This window comes from Pelecanus crispus, chromosome 3, assembly GCF_030463565.1.
Source record: "Pelecanus crispus isolate bPelCri1 chromosome 3, bPelCri1.pri, whole genome shotgun sequence".
NCBI classification, from domain to species: domain Eukaryota; kingdom Metazoa; phylum Chordata; class Aves; order Pelecaniformes; family Pelecanidae; genus Pelecanus; species Pelecanus crispus.
Genome location: NC_134645.1, coordinates 85,602,784 through 85,628,129, shown reverse-complemented (window position 1 = coordinate 85,628,129; position 25,346 = coordinate 85,602,784). Strand labels below are relative to the sequence as shown.

Below are 25,346 nucleotides of genomic sequence, written 5' to 3'. Positions count from 1 at the left end.
ACTGCAAGTGTGAGGAGGTGTATCCTAAGTGTTTCAGATTCATCAGGTCTCTGAATAACAAGAATACTGTAGCCATAAAACTTCTGGCCCTAGTGAAATATTATTTTCACCCAATAAAGTGATAAGTGAAGTGCTGAGATAAGAGAAAGTGCTCTGAGGAGAGAACATGATGCAGATAAACCCACAGTGTGGTGAACGCCAAAACTGTGAACATCTCTCAAGAACATTAGGTTTTTCGATAGAATTTTTTTTTCCACCAATTTTCTGTATTAGTTGGCAAGGTTCTAATAATACCCTTGATTACATCTGACTACTAGAAATCTTGTGAATTAAGCGTTGACAACAAGCAGGCATTCTTCTGTCCCTCTTGAAATGAGTGAGAGTGCATCCTGGGCAAGCACTAAGTTCCTCTTGGCACTCATTGTAGTGAGACCAGCACTGAGCTCTTTCAGGACTGAACACACTTCTCGGGGCTGACTTGAGAAAAGAGAAGCAAAGACATATCCCTGAAACATACGGTTCTTTTCAAAACTTAGGTTTAATACTTTCCAATGACGCACACTGTGAATTCACTTCTTTCCTTGCAAGGACATGTACAAAGGTTAATTCAAAAGTAGTTTTCCTCCAAAAGGGCCTTTTATGTCTCTCCCCTGCCTTTAATAGCTGCAGAAGCGAGTGCCAGATGAGACAGCTGTAGATAGGCTAAAAATCAATAGTTACCCCCTTCTGAGTCATCAGTAACTAAGTCTCTTTTGGTCATTAACTTACAGTTTCCATGACTTCACACAGTGTCAGATCCCAAATGCCTGCCACAGTCATTCTATCTTCTTACTACGAGAGGACTACAGTTTTTAAAATCCACTTTTGTTGCCATATATTTGGTTCATCTATGTACAACTCATCATTAAAAAAAAAAGCAATGGCACAGTAACAAAGAATATTTTTGCAGAGAATCCCTCCTCTAAGAGCTCTAACCTTTCAAACAGTGGTGCAGATCCTCTTCTTACATCAGCTTGACACTGGTGCAATTCCAGCAACAAAGCCACTTCTGAGTTACACTTTCACGAAGGCAGTGAAATCAGGCCTATCTATTGCAACTGATAAAATCTACACATAGATAATACATTTTTCTTGGGAGAAGACCCTCCTTTCAAAAACTTGACTTGAGGGTGTTTTCGATGAAGTTGACATCCCGTTCTGCCATCCTGACTTCGACGTTTGTGCACTGCCTGAGACGCTTCTGGAATTTCCCACTAAGTAGGATGTAGAGAAATGGATTAACGCTGCTGCTGGCATAGCTGAGGCAGATGAAGATGCAGTAGCTCACGGAGAAGGTCAGGATCGGCTGAGAAACCTGAAAATTCATGATCTGGATCACATGGAACGGGACAGCGCTTACCACAAACATGCTTACCAGAGCAACCACCATCTTAGTGAGCCTCATGACTCTTTGCCTGGGGATACTGGTGGTGTAACTGCAAAACAAAGAAGGATCCCTAGCACACAAAGGATAGGAAAATGATATCATGGCTTGAGTGTACCGATGAATGGCAGTTATTTGAGACCAAATTCACCTACAGTGCAGGCGAAAGCCAGCTCTCAACAACTTCGTTTTTTTTGTTGTTTGCACATTATTATTTCTTCTGCTTAGGCTGAATTCGATCCTACGACACACACGTACAGGAGCCACTGACAACTGCTTACATATATTTGATGAAATACTGACAATTATTTTCATTAAAAATGCTTCCAACATGGGAGCTATATAGCTTTGCATTCCTTTTCATCTATGACTACATTTTTTTTGCTAACAACTGGAACAGAAAAATCCAGTTAAAACATGACTATTATGAGCCTAAAGGAGACAAGACTTAGAGAAAAGAAGTAAATGATCCTCCTGCCTGAGGAATTAAAAAACACACTAAAATGGAAATCAATTTCCTTTTTAACAGAAAATTTGTAGAAGCTGAAATTCAAAGCACACAAAGTCCAGTTTTGGGCTCCTCAGTACAAGAAAGACATTGAGGTCCTGGAGCGTGTTCAGAAAAGGGCAACAAAGCTGGTGAAGGGTCTGGAGCACAGGCCTTATGAGGAGTGGCTGAGGGAACTGGGGTTGTTTAGTCTGGAGAAGAGGAGGCTGAGGGGAGACCTTATTGCTCTCTACAACTACCTGAAAGGAGGCTGTAGTGAGGTGGGTGTTGGTCTCTTCTCCCAAGTAGTTGGCGATAGGACGAGAGGAAATGGGCTTAAGCTGCGCCAGGGGAGGCTTAGGTTGGAAATTAGGAAAAATTTCTTTACGGAAAGGGTGGTCAAGCATTGGAACAGGCTGCCCAGAGAGGTGGTGGAGTCCCCATCCCTGGAAGTGTTCAAAAAACGGGTAGATGTGGCACTTTGGGACATGGTTTAGTCTAGTCTACCCTTGATTGGCTTAGAGTAGACTTGGTAGTGTAGGTTAATGGTTGGACTGGATGATCTTAAAGGTCTTTTCCAACCTAAACGATTCTATGATTCTATGATTCTATAAGTCCTAGAACTAAAACATGCTGACTAGGAGCTGCTGCCATGGAAACTGGGAAATTATATTTCATGTGTTTTATGTTTCAATTTTCTTGTATTGCCTGGGCTTCCCCAGGCTGTGGATGGTGGCTGGGGATCCCTGTGGGGCTTGGAGTCCCCTTCCCACAGGAGGGGCAATGCAGCCTGGAAGCACCTAACCTGCAGCCCCCCAGGCCACGGTGGCTGGTACCAGACCTAGCACCCAGATCCTCCCAAGGTTTCCTAATCCTTGAACTGAGAGCTTGGAACCACAGGACCCCGATGGGCAGGTGCCTTCCCACAGCCAGAAGTGCAGGTTTGGGTCATGCCTTTTTGTTGTCCTCAGGCAAGCTGAGGACTTCAGCCATAACTTTCTCCTCAGTGTTTCCTTCTAATGGGTTACCTTGCTCCCTCCTCTGAATCCCATCCCTAGTCTGTTTCCTGGGAACCTAAGGTAGTGTCTGAAGCACTGAAAGTTACATGATGGAGTGCCTAAATGTTGTTTTAGGACTAATCCTTTTGGCCTGTTACGTATAAAACCTTGGCAGTATGAGCAGAGCATCTGAAATAGGAAGAAGCATGAAAAATACCTTCCTGCTTTCTTGTTTTGCTCATACAACTCCCACGTGTAACATAAAATTAAAATATAGCAAATAAATATCAGTGGTAAAGGAAAAAAGAAAGTTGTTACAGTAAGATAAAGTATATACCTGTAAAACAAAATGCAAAAAGAACGAACAAGGTGATTACACAAAGACCATCTCATAAACATAAAAAAAATATAAATGACATTTTTCATGAAGTGGTCTCTGATTTGTGATTCTTGATTAGAGATACATGGAGCCTGTTTTATGCAACAGCAACTACCTAGAACTGCAAGTACTTTTAAGTAATAAAGTCTGTGTTCAGCACTTCTAGGAATACTGCTGACTACAAGAAAATAACTACAAATTACACCTCTCGGCTTTCCAAATTCTGTATGTGTGTGATTTTTCCAGCATCTGTATAATTAGTGAAAACTCTTGCAAGCATTTATGCAGGACACAGTCTGCTTAGCCCCCTGACATTTTGCCAGTCTGATAGTAGACCAGTGATGACCACCTTCTGAGCACAGTTTTTTCAACCATTCTTGCCTCATTACTGTAATCTAATCTACACCATCTTTCCTAGCTGGTTTGCTGGTATTTTGTTATAATTCAAGTTATTTTGTTTCCATTTATTCTTTATCAACTGGAGAACTTCCATCAAAGAAGGAAATTAGATTGTTTTGTTACAATTTGTTCCTGACAAATAGACATAGAGTTTTTCTTATGACCTTACATATTGACAGTTTAATAATTTGTTAAACTTTCTGGTTATAGAAGATCATTGTTTTTTACTCTATCTACCAGAGTATCCTTTTACTTGTCTTCATACTTTTCTGTGTTAAAACCTTTAATGTGGAATTAAACAAGCCTCTGACAATTGATGCCATATGAGAGAGGATGGACTAGACTGAATTCCCAAAATCCTTTCAACCCTGTTTTTCTTCTATTTTATCTGATTTCTTTCAGGCTATTGAGGATCTCATGTCCTTCACAAGTTCTTGAAGATAACCAGTCATATTTCATTTTTATTAATACCTTGTCTTCAGCAGTGAATTTCATCAAGCTTTGCTGACATTAAAATATTTAACTTCTGTACTGTTACACATTTTTTCTTTTTTTTCTGGTGCTCTAGAGTTAGAATTAACTCCATTAAAAATCTGGTTGCAATTCAATTGAGGGGGGAGGCGGAGAGGGAGGCTGGAATGAAAAAGGCTCAAATACACTTTTTTAGGCTTTGTCTACATTAACAAGTAGTACAAATGAGTAGTGAAATTCTGTAGAGTGAAGCACTTGGTGCTTAGGACATGACACATTATACTCATGTTAGGGGGTTTAACTTTGAATTTTCTCTAATTGGATCCTGTGGATTGAAGACTGACTACACAATAGTGGTTGGAGTCCATTCATTGAGTTCCTGGTGCACTTTTTCCAGTCTGATTTCACCTGAAAAGAATACAGATCATGTGCTCTGAGACTGCTGAATAATGTAAACTCAAGTGTAGTAATTAGAGGCAATCGGGATACTCACTCCAAAAATACCTTCCTTATACAAATGAAGATGCTAATATAAACCCACCCAGTATCAGCCAAAATTTGCTCTCTCTTATGCAAGGTTTTTAAAATTTTCTTTTATGCTGCTTGCTAGTCATCACTCAAAAAGCTAGCTTGAATTCAACAAATAGGCAGGAATCTGCTTGGCCATAAAATACTGGGAAGTCATGTATACAATTTGAGGAATATTTAATCACTCCTGTGATCTGTATCTTCCAAACATGACAATCTGCCAGGTCAGAAAGGGCAATGAGATCCCATTGGTGAACAACAGTTACCTAAATGCAGCAAGAGAAGATAAGGAGAAACAGAAATCCTTCACTGTTACATTTGTTGTGTGGGAGCTGTCTTGCTGAACTTGATCACGCTGGGGCTGCCTCTATATTACCAATACAATCTGAGATGCAGCGATTTGAATGATACAAGGCTCAGCTTCAGCCTTTAATTCTATTCCATCCATCTATCTATCTGTCCATCCATCCATCCATCCATCTGTCTGCCTGTCAGGGATGTCAAAGACAAAATGGGTGGTTTCCTCAACACCAGCTGAAGACATGATCCCCCGAGCCTTGAAAGCTTACCAGAGAACATCATAAGGTGAGGTTAGATCAAAAGTGCAACTTTCCAAACCATCTTTGAACCTTATTACTTTTGAGGAGACCCACACAGGGCACATCAGAATAAGTGATGCCACCCATAAACATAAATTGACTCAAACTGTCTTGTTCTCAGGTGGTTTAGGTGAAATGGCCGGACAAGAGCGAGGTACCTGTACAAGCAGGTAAAATAGTAATAAAATAGAACAACAATAAAATATTTAGATTAGTATTGTTGACTGCAAAATAAATATTCTAAAAATTGCCATCACAAGGGAAGGAAACTGCATTTTTAAAAAATTCTCTAGTACAACATGCCAGAATGGCTTTTATTCAAGCAATTCCTTTAACATTCAACAAGTGTTGTTGTAACTGATCATGGTTTTGGTCACAAAATTATTTAATTAATATGATAAGAGTTATTAATAAATTATAGTAGATTAACATGTAGGATATGGAGTTTAAAAACTCAGACATACAAGAAGCAGGCAGAGACAAAATCTGAGATGAAGTTAGTTCTGGAAAAGCACTGCAGATAATTTTAATACAGGCAAGACTGCTATTAAAAACAAAATAGAACTTTCTGATATATTTTAGCTCTAGGAGTGTTCAAGTCTGTTACAGTTGTAATTTAAATGTTTAGTCTCCACATAACTGAAGATACAACTGAAAGACTTCACTACCTTAGAAGTAACCTTCAGTTAGCAGCGGCTTACAATACAAACCAAATTATACTTCTTTTTCATGACCTTCACATTTTGTAAAACATTGGGGTGAACTTTAATCTATCAGATCAAAATGGATTAAAGTGGGCAATCTTTGAGCTGAAAGCAGAATATTAAATGCAATTATTCACATGTCTTAAAAAAGAAGGGGAAGATAAAGCGGGGTGTATTTTCCCTCTATTTTTTTCAGGAGTGAGTAGGGTAAGTACAAAGTCCACTGCATTTGGTACACCTTTTCATTTCCAGATGAGATCAGACTACCTACTAACATGGCCACTGATTCACTACTTAAAAACTTGTTTAGGAAGAATAATGTCAGATCATCTTAGAATAAATTCAACAAAGATAAAGAAGTCTGACAATGAATTTCTTCCTTTTTCTTTCCATCCTTTGTTCATGCAGAATGTGGCATACTGGGACCAGCTGTAGGCCTGGCCAAAAGGACTGGGTGCAGACGGTATGCAATGCAACGAAGGCTGAAAATTTCCATTGCCCTTGGTCTTGGTGTTGTTTTGTGGTTGTCAAACTCACTATGTTTTGCAAAGCAGTTTGAGGGAAGCTGCAGCACTGCCCTGTGATGGCTTTGAGGTAATATAAACCACATGAGACAACCAGAAACCAGCACCAGTGACCTCACTTTGGTGCTCCACAGGCAAGCTGCTGCGGCTACAGCTCTCATCAGCAGGGTCTCCTAGTGGAGACCCTGGCAGAGGGATGATTCTCATCACATTGCTGCCAGCTTAAGGATATGATCAGTTATGATCCCCCTGATATGTGATGAGAGGTCTACCACTGACGTCCTAGCCTTCCTAGTGGTGGCTGTACCCATTGCCACTCAGACTGTGGGTGACTGGAGGCTTATGCTTCTGCCTTGGCCCCATGTCAGCCAACTCATTCCCAATGACGGGGTAAAGGGCAAGTGGAAGAACACAAACTCTGGCAGCAGGAGCTGGTGGGTGGGTGAGGAACCATAACGCTGAAGAGAAATGGGTGAGATTAAACTTATGGAGAAAACTCGGTTCATCCATTTATCAATTAATTGTTCTTAAATTAATAACAAATTATATCAAAGTTTTACACAAAAAAAGGAGAGAGGAAGCTTTGGGGCATTTTTTTGGGGGTAGAAAACATCTATTTTATGACCAGACTCTACAAAATGGACTAAAAATTTAATTCTGTCCTTTTCAGCTATATCACACATGCCTTTTCCTGCATAACACTGGAAGATTTTGGGTGGTAGCAGTGAAACACATCTCTTTTGTGGGAGATAGGTTGATTCAGTTTCTTTTAAAAAGACTGAAAACTCTGAATCATAGTGACAGAAATCTTTTGAAATTGTAATTTTCTGAAATTAACTGAAAATGAGTGATTTGATAGCTGCTGAGAAAGACAAATTGTGTAGGAATTTAAACAATACTTGAAAATAATTTTCTTAGTGATTGGCTATTAGCAGCTTCTCTACCAAATTCCATCCTGTTGACTTCATGTCAGAGTATTAAATACTTGTACAAGTTGAAAGGATAAACCAGAAATGTTTAAATACTGGTGAAATTTTCACTGAACTTTAGTGCTTGTAGAGAAGAAAAAAATGGCAGCCCAACAAAACAAGACAGTCCAACAAGTCCAGACAAGTCCAACAAGACAGCCATTAGAGATTAATTCTCTATCGCTCTCAAGCTATACCTTAGCTAGAAATGAAAAACTCTCTCTCAATCAGTGAACTATTTATGTTGTTCAAAGATCAAGGGAGAAAAATGCAGGAAAAAACACAATCAAAGCCTGCAAGGAACAGTCTTCATAATAATGTGATCCCTTCTTAAAAGCACTTCATGAAAGAAAAACAGGTGTAGACATGTATTAGGTTGATTAAATTATTAGAAATAAAGGAACAGGGTTTGGTGGAGTTATTCTAGATTTACATTGTTAAAAATACAAGAAGCCAGATAGACGTATATAACACCAACTGCAATGTGTGCAAATTGAACCTTGCATTTTGCTTTCAGCTACCCTGCTATTCACCTACATTTACTCTACTAAAACCAGGAACACTGCTGTGAATTTTCTTCAATGCAGCTGAGAGCAGAAGCTTAGTAAGTGACTGGCTGCTTAAAAATATGTTCACCAGGCTGAAACCTCAAGTTTAATTAGACTATGGATTAAATAGTCCAGTACTGGTACCAGTAAATAACCAGAAATATCATTAACTGGACAGCAGTAACTTTCAATACCTGTCATTCCTTTGCTGTTGTTGTGGTTTAACCATGACGGCTGTGTTGCTGTATCTGCATTAATATGTAGCCACACTTGCACATTTCACACGATATAAATATCTGATACAAATCAGAAGATCCTTGTTGCCTGCAAGACCTTGGAATGTTGCTCAAGGTCCCATACTTGTTTTTCACAGATTGGGTTCATCAGCCTGTCAGAACAAGGTGCCTGCAGCGCCTCAATTCTGTCGTATTATTGCCCTTGGGCCAATGAAGATCAAGAACCAGTGCACAGGATCAAGAAAGATCCATATTTCATGGGATAAATTATTTTCAGTCTTGCTTGAATATGAGTATGAAAGAGATTTCTTTCATTATTCAAGCTTTGCAACCAAGTTCTTTTCACTAAATAAGGTTAAAGTAATGGCCATTGTTGCTAGAATCGACAAAAGGCTTTTCTGGCATATGATATCTTAAAAAGCTATGTTCAATTTCATGCAGTTATTCTCAGTCCTCATGATGGTGACAGAAAGAACAGAAATCCTATACATTTGCAATAGTAGAACTGCTTTTTACCATTCTTGGTACAGCTACCTCTCCTATTTCACTGGCTACCCCATGGAAATAGCTTCTGACACTGATATTGCTTACAGGATCATTCTCATTGAGACTAATTTACAGGCTTCTCAAGTTCTTAAAACTTGCGATTACTCCCGCTTTACACAAAATTTGACCTCAGTCTCCATGTAAGCACAGTATATTATGTATGCTTTGAGCAGTATACTATGTATGCTTTGGGCTTGCTTTCATTTTTCAAGTGGTGCAAACAACATCTCCATGCAAAGTAAGGGAGCAATTTTTAAAATTGGCAGCAGAGATGTTTCCAAAGAATGAAGACTGAAGAAAGTTACAATGGACATTACCAAAAAAAAAAAAAAAAAAACCCCAGCAAATAAACTGTGAATTAAAGGAAGTATTTGTGAAAAAATGAAAGTGTGTAAGACGGAAATGGGACGCATGGGGGAAGCACAGAAAAGTGACATTAGTAGCTGACATGGAGTAAGAAGTGCACCTAACCAGGCAACCCTCTTCCTGCAGGCTGCAAGGAGGGTGACAGGAGATGATTTTCCATCCTTTGCTGTGCTCTCCATACACCCTGTGAGTCACCTCTTAGACATGCCTGTTGCCTGCCATTAACGAGAGACTGAACTTTATCTTGTGCCTACAGTTGGGTGATACAAAAACACGTTAATGCTTTCAATGCTTTCATGTGCTTCTGCTTAGCAGGAATGTTTCAGTGAGATCTCCTTTTCGTTTCAAGCTGCTTAAGCTCACAAGGTACCTAACCACAAAGACATTGTTTATTTCTTATTAGCTCTTTTAGAACTGTGTATTGTACAAAAGGTTTTAAGACACGTTCACATGCACAGAGATTTATTACCAGGGTCTGTAGTTGATGGCATATAGCTACTTAAGGGAAAAATCAAAGTGAAAAGATAGACAGTAGAAAGGTAAAGCTGTCCTGAGAGGCCAGCTGGGAAGAGAAGCAATGGGGGGTCTCCAGACAAGCATCCTTCTCTGGGTGTCTTCTCCAGTGCCATACATGGTTCCCCCTGTAATGCATTTTCCACAGTATCAGCATAGTTTTCATCATGACTCACTTCTTACCAGTTGCTCCTGCCTATGATGCTGTTGGTATTGCTGAGAGCACGCTTTGTTGAGGCCGCACGCTGACTTGCTGTTAAGTTTGGGGCGTGCATGTTTTTGGGTCCACTAATGTCAACCAGAAGCTTTGACCACAGGATAGGAAAAGGGAGGGGAAGAAGGGGTGATTCTCACACTGGTGGCAGTCACTTCCCATGAGAACCCACTGTAACAATGCAGTTGGGTTTGCAGGTGCAGGGCCGGGAGGATAACAGTGCAAGATCCACAGCGTGGGAACAGAGGCTCTGGGAAAGGCTGCTGCGGCAGCTTGGGTGACTGGCCGCAGAGCTGCCAGCAGAAAGCCAGCTACAGAGCTTCAGAGAGAGGGCTGTTAGCAATGCAAAAAGCTGAGGCTCTTAAGGCACCATGTGACGTGTGGCTTAATGGATGATACTGCCTTTGTTCAAAAACCAGAGCCCAGCGCAGCTCAGGACTTATCAACAGTGAATGTAACTCATTTTGATAGCAGCTGCGGTGTAGTGGTTTGTAATAAAGTTAAATGTGTTAATAGGCATTGAAGATCATTAAGGGAAAGGAATGGCATGTGCAAAGGAACCCCCTTAGCCTGGGATGGGTGCTGAACCCACATCTTCCAGCTCCAGAGGTGCGCACCACTGCCTATGGGCTGGCTGACGCTGGCTCCTTTTGCTGTGTAGACTTTGTCTTCCTGGATATACAGCTGAGTTTTCATAGGATTCTCACAAAAGAAAATGGCAGGTTACTAATGATGCAGGTGAGGGTACTAAAATCTGGCCTGTATATATATGTATTTCCCTATGTAAAAGGACTTTTCACACTTTCTGGATCAATTATTTTGCTGGAAATTTTCATGTACTGATATGTGACTTTAAAGGATAATTTCCCTGGGTTTCTAGTTCTCATTTTTAATATTCATCTGAGCAAAAGAAAAAAGTCATTTAATAAACTTAAAGATGAAAAGGAAATAATTTGACTGAATGGAATGAAAAAACCACCAGAAATTCAATTCAATGTAAATGTAAATGATTCTTTTTCTTGATAGAACTCAAACTTATTCCAACCTGATGGTATTCTGACTTACCCTTCCCCAGACAATAAGAAATTAATCTCACCCTAAACACTTCTCAAGCAGCTTTTGTCTCCATTCCGTTGCAGCAGTGGTTTTCTATTCAGTTTGGATGTAATTTTCAATCTTGCCTATTGTCTGATGATAAATTTATGAAATGAAATGTGAATGGTGCATTTGGGAAAACATGCTGTTTTGAAAATATGGGGTAATTTCCACTTCAGACAGAGAGTGGGACTTAAAGGCAGACATGTGCCCTCATCTGACAAAGTAACTATCAGTAATAAAAGAGTCTTTTGTTGGGAAAGGTCTGAAGAATACTTACCTGAAACAAACGATAACAAGAGTGTCTGAGTTGTGTCTCTGACAGAGAGCTACAGAAGGACGCAGTGATGGAGCCTACAGAGCTCTCAAAAAGCACAAGGCACCAGGTATGTGGTGCCTGTTACCCATGCCTAATACTGCATTTCTTTTTGCCTTTTCCAAACTTGCTGTTACAACGCTGCCTGGAGGATCTTCTATGAGACCAACCATCACCAAAGGTAGGTGGTACGATCACGAAAGCCAAAGTGACACTTTGAAAGAGAAGGTATTTCATGGGAGCATGTGCTCCTAGTTAATGTTGTAGCTAACTGCATGTCATCTTGTCTGATTTCTAGCAAAGCCATAAACATGTGGTCATATTTCTGTCATGCATATAGGACAAGTAGAAGGGAAACATGTCTTAGATCTTGGATTTTTCCTCGCTTTTCTTCTTCCTGCCTCTGGATGTATCTTATCATCTTTGACATCTGTGGTGGGTTGACCCTTGCTGGATGCCAAGTGCCTACCAAAGCTGCTCTATCACTCCCCTTCTCAATTGGACAGCGGACAGAAAATAAAACAAAAAGTTCATGGGTTGAGATAAGGACAGGGAGATCACTCAGCAATTACCGTCATGGGCAAAACAGACTCAATTTGGGGAAAATCAGTTTAATTTATTACCAACCAAAACTGAGTAGGGTAATGAGAAATAAAACCAAATCTTAAAACACCTCCCCCCCACCCCTCCCTTCTTCCCAGGCTCAACTTCACTCCTGATTTTCTCTACCTCCTCCCCGCAAGCAGCACAGAGGGACAGGGCATGGGGGTTGTGGTCAGTTCATCACATGTCATCTCTGACGCTCTTTCCTCCTCAAGGGAGGACTCCTCACACTCTTCCCCTGCTCCAGCGTGGGGTCCCTCCCATGGGAGACAGTCCTCCACATACTTCTCCAACGTGGGTCCTTCCCACGGGCTACAGTTCTTCACAAACTGCTCCAGCGTGGGTCCCTTCCATGGGGTGCAGTGCTTCAGAAGCGGACCGCTGCAGTGTGGGTCCCCCATGGGGTCACAAGCCCTGCCAGCAAACCTGCTCCAGCGTGGGCTCCTCTCTCCGTGGGTCCACGGCTCCTGGCAGGAGCCTACTCCAGTGCAGGCTTCCCATGGAGTCACAGCCTCCTTCGGGCACATCCACCTGCTCCAGCGTGGGGTCATCCCTGGGCTGCAGGTGGATATCTGCTCCCCCATGGACCTCCATGGGCTGCAGGGGCACAGCCTGCCTCACCATGGTCTTCACCACGGGCTGCAGGGGAATCTCTGCTCCTGTGCCTGGAGCACCTCCTCCCCCTCCTTCTTCACTGACCTTGGTGTCTGCAGTTGTTCCTCTCACATATTCTCACTCCTCACTCCAGCTGCCGTTTGCGTCCCGGTGGTTTCTTTTTTTTCCTCCCTCTTAGACAAGTTATCACAGAGCACTGCCACTGTCACTGATTGGCTTAACCATGGCCAGCGGCGGGTCTGTCTTGGAGCTGGCTGGCATTGGCTCTATCGGACACAGGGGAAGCTTCTAGCAGCTTCTCACAGAAGCCACTCCTGTAGCCCCCCTGCTACCAAAACCTTGCCATGCAAACCCAATACAATGTCCTATGGTCTAACATTATTACTGTGTATTGCACATTGTCACGATATAGTTAGTATACTGACACTATTATTTTCATTAATATCACTAATTAGCATCAATTATTGTTAATTATTAATTTATTATCTGTATTGGCTTAAAATGTATGGCTGTTAGGATTGCTCTAAGAGGCAGAAAAGTGTACTATGCTCAACATCAAATGATGGGCTGCTCAGGAGACTGAGCTTTTAAAAGGCTTTTACCTTTTCCTCTGGTTGGGGTGTTTGTGACTGGATGTGAAGTGAAGCAACGAGTGACAGAAAAAGGAGTGTGAAGTATGAGTAAATGGATTAGTCCATGGCAAATCAGGTGGTTCTGGTTTTAAATAACTGAAAGCCCATAACCTTCATAACGATGTGGCCCCACCCTACCAGTGATACTGCTTTGGTAAATATTTCTTAGCGCAACATTACAACAATGGGCAAACCAGGAACACATTTTCTCATGCTTGTCAGTGTTGGCTGCTGCAAACACTTGGAACACCTGCTTGTTTCTTCTCAGCCGTCATGGAGCTGTTTACTCCAGATTTATCTTCCCAGCTTCACCTCTCCATTTATGTGCCTGAAACCTTAAGAGGACAGGCTAAGTAAATGTTTACACAGCCTTAAAAATTGGCTGGGACCCTATATATCTCTCAGACTTCAGGAACTTTGCTCAGGGAACTTTTCCCATGCACAGAGAGACTTTGCAAACAGGATATTCACAAAAAGCAATTATTTATTGGCTACTAGAATAGACAACAGATGGCTAGGGCTAGCAAGCTCCTAGGCTTCTAGGCTAAGTGTTAATACTCTTACCACCCCTGTACAGTCTTTGCTGTATAGCTGTCAATGGGAGCGAAGGAGCATCTTCAGACTCCCTGATTCTCGTTAGTATTTCATACCTCTTCATGCCAGTGTTCCTCTTCTTGAACCTTTGAATTGCCAACTGCTCCACCTCAACTATCTTATCTCTGCCTGCAAACTTACCTTTCTTAGCACACATAGTTCTACTCTAAGTACTTTCACACAGCTTAGCATTAGCAATTTTATTAGGAGGCTGAGACAAGATTATACAGCTGTGCCATACCAAAACTATGCCTGAACCCCTATCAAGAGGACTACACCTTTTCTTATAACTAAAGCTTGCAGACAAAGTAGTCAGAAGCAGGTGCACACTGTAAGAAGGGACCCAAACAATGGCATTTTCCTATGATATGCTCCAGTGGAGTCATGCTACAGGGAATGAGATGTGTCTCACAGCCTCCTGTTACAGACAGAAAGTCTGGCATAGGTTTTACCAGCTGCATCTTGTATGCCATTAAGGAATAAGGAATGATGTGTCTTCTGAATCAGCATTAGTTACTTTGAACATGTAAGTCTTGGCTCTTTTCTTAAAATGTCATAGGCCAAAAAGTTCCTTTGCCATTCCAAACAAGTCACTAACATTGCTAATTGCAATGTTCACATACAGTTTAAGTTCAGTGACTTACTGGAATGTTCCAAGTAATAATGTTAGTGTAGGACATGATACCAGACCCATCTCACTGTCTCTCCTGTCTCACCAGAGACTGCAGCATAAGACTATACCAATATTTGGGATCAAGGAAATGCTCTCTGCAGCATATGCAGTTCTGATTTTACTTAGGCAGGTGTTATTTTCATTGAACAGTCACATTTACTTTTGATGTACTTGGGGGTAAATGATATTAGGCTTGTCATCTACATGTGCCTATGTGCATCCTCGTCCAGAGAGCAAGTGGTGTGGGTTGCTTCTTAGGAAGCTTTCTTTTAACAGATAGGCAAAAATTCTGCTACCTAAGTTTCATTCAGGTTTAATTTATGTAATGTTGGCCTGTGGCATGAACAGGAATCTGTATTAAAAAATGTGCCTGATGTCAGTTTAGAAAACTTTCTCATAAATTTTAATATGCATACTCAACTTGCATAGTTTTTACAGCTTTCCTTAATGTTTTTTATTTCATATTAAAGTGAGTAATGAAAAGCAAACTTTTATACATTGTACCCCTCATAAATTGACCCCTAAAGCTCCATGGAGAGAACAGCTGGTTTTGCCACTTCTGAAGATCTTATAAAGAAATTTGATTTGCAAAAAGAAATGCTGAAATACTGAAGTCTCTGTTGGACCACTGCATGACATAGTTCACTCCTATTACGAAGTAGAGGATTTATGGGAATAAAAACATTATCCAGCAATATGACAGATATTAATTTGCATGTGGTAGTCATTTTATTCAGCTCAGACTTCTTCTGGAAGTGCCTTCCCAGGTATGACCTGCTCCTGTCTTCCTTTAGAAGTGCTTTTGTTTTTGAGAAATGAGGAAGAGAACATGAAGCTGCCCACTGCTACATTAGCATAGCATTTACTAAGGTGTAATGATATTTCTTGCTTTCATTGCAAATTTGGGATGATTTTACAGTCCAACAAATTCTGATAAACTCTGCTGATTTTTTGAAAAAGAGCTGATTTAATCTTTTCACTTCATGAAAGCTGCCAGGTGGATTCAGAGGTGCTTTTCTGAAACTATCAAGCACTAGACAGTTTGGCAGCTTGTTATCTGAAAAACCTTTGTCTGTCTTGGCTGTAGTGTCATAATTTGTATTAGCAGTGATAAAACAAACCAGAGAGAAGTAATTTGAAGAGCTTTCCCTAAGCAAGTGTATTTGAGATGGAAAAACTTGCATCAAAATAGAGAAAGCACAGGCTTTCTTTTCCCTCAGTAATTTGGAAAAAAAAAACCCCAAATGACTATTTTAAGATATGGTTTTACTTGAGACATAAACTATCTTTTATACCAAGATTTAATATTGTTTTTCCTCATTAGGACATCATGTCTTTTTTCTGCCTTAATACTTACTGTCCTTTCCATAATTTTTTTTCTCTGAACAGTAAGATTAAAGATACTGCTATGTGTACATTCTTTAGGAATATAGGAAAAGACTGTCATTTGCCACATTACTCATATGCAAATATAAGAAAAGAGCTTTTAAAATTGAACTTCAAAGGAATTGACAATTTCTTGGCTTTTTTTAACTGCATGTCAACCAAATAAGACTTGTAATATCATGCATTAGCGTAGCCTCTCTCTGATAGCCATACATTATAAATTTCAAAATTATTTCTAACTTTCAATTTCCTACTTTCTGATAATTTTTCTCTCCCTCTCTTTAGTGACTATATTCCTCTTCCATGGAAGCACGCTGCCTTGTATGCTACAAGTTCACTACCAACCATCCTTCCCATTGGCCCTGTTTATTTATCCTAGCTCATAAGTTCAAAGTTGTCTCTTGAATGTCTTCTTAATTATTGACTAGTGCCTCGTGCTATGCAGGAAAGTTTGTCTTTTTGTTTTCCTTCATGCTCTCCCTGATGTGAAAGAAGACTTCTTTGGTCCAAAGCAGACTTTTCTTTCCTGAATTTGGTCACTTTTTCCTTAAGATCAAGAATATACAGAAGCTGTTTTTGAAATCTGTAGTTATGATAAAAGCTAAAGTTCTTGTTGTACTCTTACTGCACTTTAATAAAGGTTTTAAAAAATAACAGATACAGTAGGTTTCTGCAGTCTGCCTGGAAACCAGTTTTCTGTCTTAAACAAGAATGATTAAAACAAATCTAGTTTTAGTGACATTAAGCCTTTACTAGAAGCTGCACCTGTAAAGATAAGCCCCAGAACAGTAATACTGGTGGTGACTAGGATCCCTTAAGGCCTTGTTCATAGCATGATGCTATAGCGAGACTTAAAATACTTCTGCCACCTCCATGAGCATCAGAAAAAGATTCCTGCAGTTTTCAAAAAATCATTAACCATAACTGATGGCATTTCTCATTCTTGAATTACTGCAGCTTTGCATAAACACAATCAGGTATTATTGTCCCTGGGTACAGAATGAAAATCTGAAACCACATACCTGTCCAAACTCATTGTGGTCATAATGGCACTGCATGTAAACTGGTTGCATGTGTCCAGGGAGGTAATGATAGTGCAAAGAGGGCTGCCAAAAACCCACTCACCTCCACGTGCCCATTGGTGAACGAGAAAGGGCATGCCAATGATATGAACCAAATCTGCTATAGCCAGATTGCAGATGTAGATTTCTGGGATAGTTTTCTTCTGAGTTCTGAAGTAAATTGGAAGACATGGAGACAGTTACTTGACATAGTTACTGTATTGTTTTCCAAGTATACTGTTGATAGAGCAGACCTCAAAATGGAACTGCACACAAACAAGCACACCATTAGAACCACTATTTTAGAGTCTAGATATTTTAAACTAAACATTTTATGCTAACAGAAATATATCGTTCATAATTTTGCTTTCCAGTGAGGTTGAACAGGCTATTTAATTTATTAACAATGGCACAATTATCCATATCCTTCTTTGAAAACTATAAAGTGTTCAAAATAAACACAGGTTTGATGGACATGGGAACTCTAGAAATATCAGCCTAGCATAAATAGGAGGAGAGATCAGAGCTTTCCTGTGATGCAGTTGACCCAGGGCTGAATCTTGCTTAAAGATGCGTACAGGAAGTTCTCAAGTGCTCAAGGTAAAAAGGGAACTGGTGAAAGAGGAATGATCCTCTGAGAAAAAAAAAAAATAGTATGCAATCAAATATTTAAAGGTAGTCTCATGAAGTTTATACATACATAGGGAAAACAACTGAGTTAAAACTGTATGTGCAGTGTTTATTTAAGTACTGAGAGTTTGGATTTGCCAGTTTCATAATGTCTATATTCCATAGTTTTTGTGTGATATATACACCTTTGTAGCTTCCTTTACCAAAATGTAATCCTTATCTTAGTACACCTCCTGATTTAGGCTTGAAGGAATTTTATACATGCAGTTGAAAGAATTCCTGACTTTAAATTACCTTATTCTCCCAAATCAAGGAAAGAAGCACAAAGGATCTTTGAAAAGCACTGATTTTTTTTTTTTTTTTTTTTTTTTTTTTTTTTTTAAAGTACAGGACTTTATTAAATGGGTCCTTATCCACAGTCTCCATATAGAAATCAGCTTACCTAAATTCACTTAAAAATTAGATGTCTAGTCTAAGCTATTTGTCTAGGCTCCCTCTCAGTATCTCTAACCATTTTTTTTTTTTTCAGTCTACTGTGAAGTACCAGTTTATTTGTCATTCTTACTGGAAGACACAGAACAGCCTGCAGCTGGGAGAACTCCACCTGGCTGCCCACAAACCACATTCAGAAGTCCAACTCTATGACCATCATTTCCCAAAACGACCTGTGTGAGAAGAGTTCCTAATTACATATTTTTCATGTTGCCTTCACTGCATGCTACAAGCTATGAAATAACTATGTTTCCAAAGAAACAAATTTAAGCTAGAGGGAATGAGCCAGACAAAAGTATTTTTTCAGACATTTTTATTATATTATGAAGTATGATTCACTGTCATCTGGTTATGATGAAACCAAAAACGAGACATCTATAAAGTATATCTGCTGGCACTAATGACTGGAACTCGTGGAGAGAATGACGCATATGTGTTCTTTTTCCTCCAGTGTGTTTAGCTTTGTGAACTTTGAAGGATGCGAAATCTCCAGGAAAAGAAAAGCCCCAAACTGTGTTTCCTGCAAGGCGTCAAATGGTACCATTATGCTCAAACACACAGGTTTCAAAGCATCTGAAAACCGCCTGTACGTGTCATTTCATGAAAAAGTTAAAACGGTCTTTTTCTGCTTTATTTCATTCACATTAACAGGATAAATCATACTAAATTAGAAATAACTTTTGGACACAGAATGAGAATCTCAAATTCTAAACTTGCATACTTTATGCTAAATTTAATCAACAAAGAATATACATTGAACAGCTGTCCCATGGTTGATGTAAAAGGAAGTGTTGTAATACCCACTGTCTCATGCTTTACACTGAGGTTCAGAAAATGATGCCTTTTTAGATCAATGTCCAGAGACCAGGACATGTATTTTCATACAGATTTCTGTATAGTTTCCTGTGGTAGCTCAGAGCCATAATATTTAAATGGTAACTTATGCAGTAAACTTTATAATCTCAAATAATTTTGGCCACATTTTGTAGTTTATAACTTTCTTATATTTTATTAAGACAGTGGTGCTTGCCTTCTGCTAAAACTATCACTTTACCAAAAAAAAAAAAAAAAATAAAAGCACCAGGAAAATAATAGCAATAGCCTCAATTTCAAACTTCGTTCTTTTCATCCTTTCAGTGTTTTCTACCTTCTTGCCACAGATTTAAAAGCTTCTCAGCAGTTTCTCAAGCCACAGATATTAGCTGGTTAATTCATTTTTCCACCCATGCCAGGTTAATTTCCATCTCTGAAACACCATATGAAAAATGTACAAAAGCACAATTGCTGTTCTGTAAAATCTGTGAATATGTCAAATCTGTGATTAGTCCTCCCTTCTCTTCAATTCCACTTCTACAGATTAAACTCATTAAAAAAATGGGTTTGAATGATCCCAATCCATTAAAAAAAGAAGTGTTGAACAGACACGACAATGTGATAATACATATACTGGCTGTCACTCCGGTAACAACTTCGAGGAACATGACAAGTGCATTATGTGTTGTCATCAGTCATTATTTATCCCCTCTGACTGCATTATGTCCTGTCATCAGTATTTATTTATACCCTCCTGGACAGAGAGTCTTCATTAACTAGAAGCTTAAGTGTTAATCTGTAAGTGATCTTTGAGGTCAAAGACAAGATAATTTATAAGTATCACACATTTAAAAACACAAGCACATACCCTTTCTTCAAACAGGAAAGGTGAAAAAGGCACCCTTTATGGGCGAGGTCTGCAGTGGCAAGTAGCACCAGCATTAAGGCCATCCTCCCACCTTGGCCTGTCCTCCCCTGCAAAATCTAACCATTCCCAGCAAACCAGCTTGACTTGGAGGAAGCTTTTTTAAATTCCCAGCTCTGATGTTAACCATAGTCCACTTCCCTTCTGCTCTCATACTTGGAGTTTACCTAGATCCTTGGTCCCCTTGGTCCAACAGCAGCAGTCCTATACCTACTTAACGCTATCTTGTAGCCCTTTTGTGCTGGTAAGCATGTTCTGTCCTCCCGCTTGGATCATTTCTGTGCATGTTATTTTCCCCTAGTGGCTGAAAAAACATCTCAATAATTAATCAGGAAAGACTTGTACTATCTTTTCTCCTTTTAATCAGGGGTTGGATTCTTCTTAGCTAATTTTATCAATTTGAAATTTAGACCTCTAATGTCTCCAAGTGATCTTGGCTCCTACAAGCACTGCAGAGAAACAGAAGTCTGGGGGCAATTTGTCCTGTCTTAGATAGGTATATGACAAAGATGATACGTATTACTCTCAGAAGTGCCTCTCCATGGAGAGATGCACATGACTGCCTTGGACAACCAAAGTTAGGCTGGAAAAAATTTGCTCACATCTGTACAACTGTGTAAAGCCTATAAAATCTTGTGAGACTGAATCTTGCTCAGTACCAGTTAGGAAAAACTGCACAAAGAAATGGCAGCCATTTCTGTTCTACATCTCTGCCTCTATGCCTTCCCTCATTTAACCATATCTAGCAATGAATACTTCCAAGTAATTCAACTATCTAATCTATTGTTGGATAACAACATTATCTAATGTTTAGCATTGGATTAGCAATAGCTACAGAACTTTGTCCAAGATATTCTGGACCAAAAGTATATTACTGTTTAACTGAATCTCAGTTAAGCCAGACAACATCACTTAGAGACATGTATCAGTTGCTGTGCCAAATGTGATCATGGGAAGTCCCACATTTCTAACATTAGCTTGTTTTTTTATTTCTGAAGCAAATCTAAAACAGGATCATGGAAATCAGGGTAAACTGACAGCATGCTGTCTCAATGCAGAGACGCTTAGCTTTCCCACCTCTCTGAGGACTAAAGAACAGAACAGCTGAGAAATGTTGTAGGGCACTGGGTATGTTGTTTAACATGTTGGGGTTTTTCTACTAGATTTAGGAAAAGCAGGAACCTAAGATTGGAAGAGATAACCCTTGTCACAGAACTGAGTCATCAGCTGTCACAGGCAACAAGATCAGAAAAGACCTCCTCATAACAGAGTAATTTAATCTCAGAAATAATGTTTTTGCTTCCACTACTCCTACTGAAGGCTATCACAGGACATCACTGTTCTAGAAGGTAAAAATCACCTTCCACTTATCAGCTTTTAATAGCTCCTGACTGGGGTCTACACAATTGCCTTTAGTTTAAAGAGTCCTTTACCCTTTCTGCTGTATTTGATCCTGAATTTTTAGAGAGCAAGCACACACCTCTGAGCCTTTTAAAAAAAAAGGTGAATTTTCATAGTAGTCCATTCTTCTGGTTCTAGTAATATTTCTTTTCGGTTCTTATTCCAGTCTGAATATCTTATCTTTCCTGGAAACAGCTGGTGAGAGTTGTATTTCAGGCCTTGTTATGAGCCTGGAGAATGGCTTTAGCATTTCCCTCTTTCCCCTGGAAAGGCAGAGACTTACATGTATTACAGCTGTGTGTGCTTCCCACGCAGCTTTAGCCTATTGACAGCCCACAGCAATCCCAGGAGTTTTTCCTCTGTTGTTTTCTAACTGACAGAAGTGCTTCCTATTTATAAAAAAAAAAAAAATAAGAAAAAAATTCTATGGCTTTGTGCTATTAAATGTTACCACATTTCTATTGCTCTAGTCCCTCCTCTATTCTTTATCTGGTTCTTTCTGTATGAGTCTTATACTCCTTCACATCAGCCACATGTCCCCAGCATATGTTATTAGGAATACTGCTGACACACTCTTAAACTTTGCCTCAGGTCTCTGAGGGAAAATATGAAAGCTGGCTGGCCCCATGATCTGTCCCTGAAAGTTCCACATTAACCTATTTCTCCTGAAAATTGTTTCAGGAAACTTGTTTCTTATCAACATTGCTTAGTGCCACCCACAATTTAGCTAATTTTTTTCTCATGTTATAATCCTTGAACTCATTACATTGTTCTTTAGCTGAGTTAATAACTTCTGACATGATAACATCCAAAATCTGATAACATCAAATCTCTGATCTGGATAGGCTAGCTGTATGTAGCGGTTTCAAAAATTTTCTACTGGTGACTACATTCAGTTGCAAATACACCTTCTGAAGCTGAAGATTCAGAATGCAAGTAATAAGTGTTATGACACTTATTTGCAATCTCTATTTTAGGAAATGCTATTTTACCACTTGCTATTAGTTACCTTATTAAAAATCAAGTTAATCTGCAAAGCTGTATTCATAGATAATGGAAATTGTATTTGATTCCCTTTTCTCTTCTGTAACACACTCTTCCTTAAAAATACAAAGTGAGACTAATGCCGCTAATTGGCGTTGTCTGGATCACATTTTCCCTCTCCACACAAAAACATAGCCATTCTCCCACCAGCTGGTCCACCACAGTCAGCAGGTTTCCATAAAATGCTCGCTAGCAGAACTGCAGTTTTGGGCACCAGTTTTTCTAGGTTGCTGGGATGAAGATCATTGGGTACTTCTGCCTGACACTGAATTCTTGCAGCATTTTCTCCACCATTTTATGTTTAATTAAACAGCAAAGTATCTCAACACCCTCTATTATTCCCTAGGGAATGAAATTCATTCACACAAGGAGGGCCAGGCAACAGTCATTGAGTTACTAAGTTACTAAGTTTTAAATTAAATCTCAGTGCATAGACATATATTACATGTAACTTTTACTAGGACTTTTAGTTATCTTCTCCAAGTAAGTTGCAGATAATGTAATTTTAATTCACACTTTAAAATGTTTGTCTCTAGCTGGCAGACCTGCAAACAAAATTGGGGAGCTGAAATTCCAAAGTTCTTTCTTTACCATGTTCTACCATCAGTAAAGCATTTACTACTGGAAAGTAAATAACTTTCTAGTTAATTAGAGAGATAGTCTAGCTTCTTTCTCTCTTAAAAGAATTGACTCTGTAATGCTAACAAAATTCAAATGTATGCATGAGAAAATGTGTTCAATAAAGAGCAAAGACACAACTTGGAAGCAGAGCCTTTGAGCAGAAGCAGATCTGTTTAGTGAAAGGTGAGAATTTGATATGGCTGTTTTTGAAATGTAGCTACATTTTAAATGTACATTCATCTACAGAGTCTGAGGTTTGTGACTGTCTTTTTTAGTGTTGGTAACTACCACATTAACTTTTTAATGCACTATTTTCAAATTCTTTTCATGTCTATAAATGTTCACGCCCGTAAATTTGAATGCAAATACGGTTTAAATTATATTCTTTTTTTCAAGTCATTGTCTGTGTCTATTCCCTCTGTCTCTCATATTTTAATTTAAGCTAGACAAAGGCTTTTCACCAGGGACACAAAAAAATCTTTGTTCCTTCTCAGTTTCCTTCCATTCTATTATTTTAGAGACTCTACAACTAATTTTTAGAAACTTAATGATTTCTTTTTTCCTTTCTATTCATTCATACATTTAAAAAGTCGTATTGCCATTATGTTCACTTCAGACATACTGTTTCCACATTTCTTCTCTTCTACATTCAGATTATGAGCTACAATATTCTTGAGTGTACCAGGCATTGGATTTCTGTTTTTTTCAAGGGAAGTTTAGTAAAGCTCAGGGACTAACAGACACTTAGTCTTAGGTTGGCCTTTGGAAGTCTTTCCTTTAAAAGCACAGTATGTAGGGGTGGAGTCCATCTATTAAACCTTGTGGAGTGTGACATATATTAGCCTTATGCTGTCATAAGTCTTCATGTTAAATTCACACTGAAGATAAAAGCCACTTTTTCAAGATGCATGCTTATGAGTTTAGAGTTTATGATAGCATCAGCCCCTTGACAGTAAATTCTTTATTACATACAAAAAGACATGTCTTGTTAAAATTAAGAAACTAGAAGGTATTTTCTTGCTTAAAGGATGGCTGGGTCAGATTTTATGACCCCCAAAACTTTAGCAATTTCAGCAATTTTTAACTTCTCAGAATACAACAAAAATATCTTGAGGTATTAATTCCCATCGTGTGAGAATCCTTGACTGGCACTAAGGCTCTTGCTTCCAGAAGTAAGATGATGCTGGAAAAGAGCAATGAGTTCTAGGAAGCTGCTGTAAATGGGCAAAAGTTAGGTAGAGCTCTGTTATTAAAATAATCTGAGGTAGAAGTACGGTTTTCAAAGAAGAAAAAGACTGTATTTCTACTGATCTTAAAAGCATTTTGTAAAACACTATAATGCCTGGCTAGTGCCATAACTGAAGTTTAAAATTCAGTCTAGCTTTTATGTGTGCTAGTGGGAAGATTGCTGCCAATTATAAAGGAAGCCAGGGAAGAAGGCAAGTATTTTGGTTTCCTTGAATGTGTTTGAAGTCAATCATGCACTTAAGTGTTTTCTCATAACAGAAAAGGCTAAGCAGGCGTATATTACTGCTATCTGTAGTCATGATTTTTTTTTTTTTTTTGCTTAATAAGAAGTAAATGTCAATGACTAAACGAAACATGAAAAGCTTGCTATCCTTGTCTGTCTTTGCTGGGCAATTCACTTCCTTAGTGTAGTCATCTTATTGCAGTCTTATTGCAAAATGTATTCAATTCCATACCTTATTATTATGAACACAATGAGGATATTCCCAACTAAGCCTGTTGAACAGATAATCCCAATCAGAGAGGGAAGGATGATTGTCTCTGCAGCACCGATTGCCTGGTAATGGTGCCACCCGCTCCAAGATCTGTTAAACAAGACTGGTGTACCGTTCTGACAGAAAGGCTGAAATTCACTCATTCTTCAGTGACTTTAGGACTTAGTTCTGTAGTAGCAAGAGAAAATAAATTATTCGTGGACTAATCATTTGAATATCATTAGTTAAGTCTGGTATCTAAGTGTACATTACTGTTTAATGATCATCTGAATTTCATAAAAACCTTTCACAAAAAAGATTTTGTACATTCAGGATCGGACATAAGAGAACTGGATGTTGTTTTCAAAATGAAATCTGTGATGTAATAGCTCCATTTAATTTAAACGATTTTGTAATTATCCAGGACACACCATTTTAGAATCACAGTGTGTATTCTGCTTTCAGAAAGCCCACTGTCCACTTTTTCTCTTGGCTGGGGTGGTCCCAGTAGGCATAAAGTTGAACACAAGCCATCAATGTGCCCTTGCAGCAAAGAAGGTCAATAGCATCCAGTGCTGCATTAGGCAGAGCATTACCATCAGGACAACACAGATGATTCTCCCCCTTTACTTTGCTGTGGTGACACATCTGCAGTGCTGGATCCAGGTCTGGACTCCCAGTACAAGAGAGACAAGGACTTACTGGAGGCCCATGAAGTTAGTGAAGGGACTGGTGCATCTGGCATATGAGAGGCTGAGAGAGCTGGGGTTGTTCAGTCTGGAGAAGAGGAGGCTCAGGGGAATCTGAGCAATGTGTATAAA

The 25,346-nt window shown here is 39.3% G+C and overlaps 1 protein-coding gene across 1 annotated transcript; it reads right to left on the bottom strand.

The window, feature by feature from the left end:
- Window positions 1–1,150: 1,150 nt before the first annotated feature.
- MCHR2 (melanin concentrating hormone receptor 2) lies at window positions 1,151–24,689 on the bottom strand. The gene is given in 6 exon segments (XM_009480120.1): window positions 1,151–1,475; window positions 3,126–3,245; window positions 5,255–5,399; window positions 5,402–5,442; window positions 16,840–17,049; window positions 24,508–24,689. Coding segments are annotated over 6 exon segments (1,023 nt in total).
- Between the last annotated feature and the right edge of the window lie 657 nt (window positions 24,690–25,346).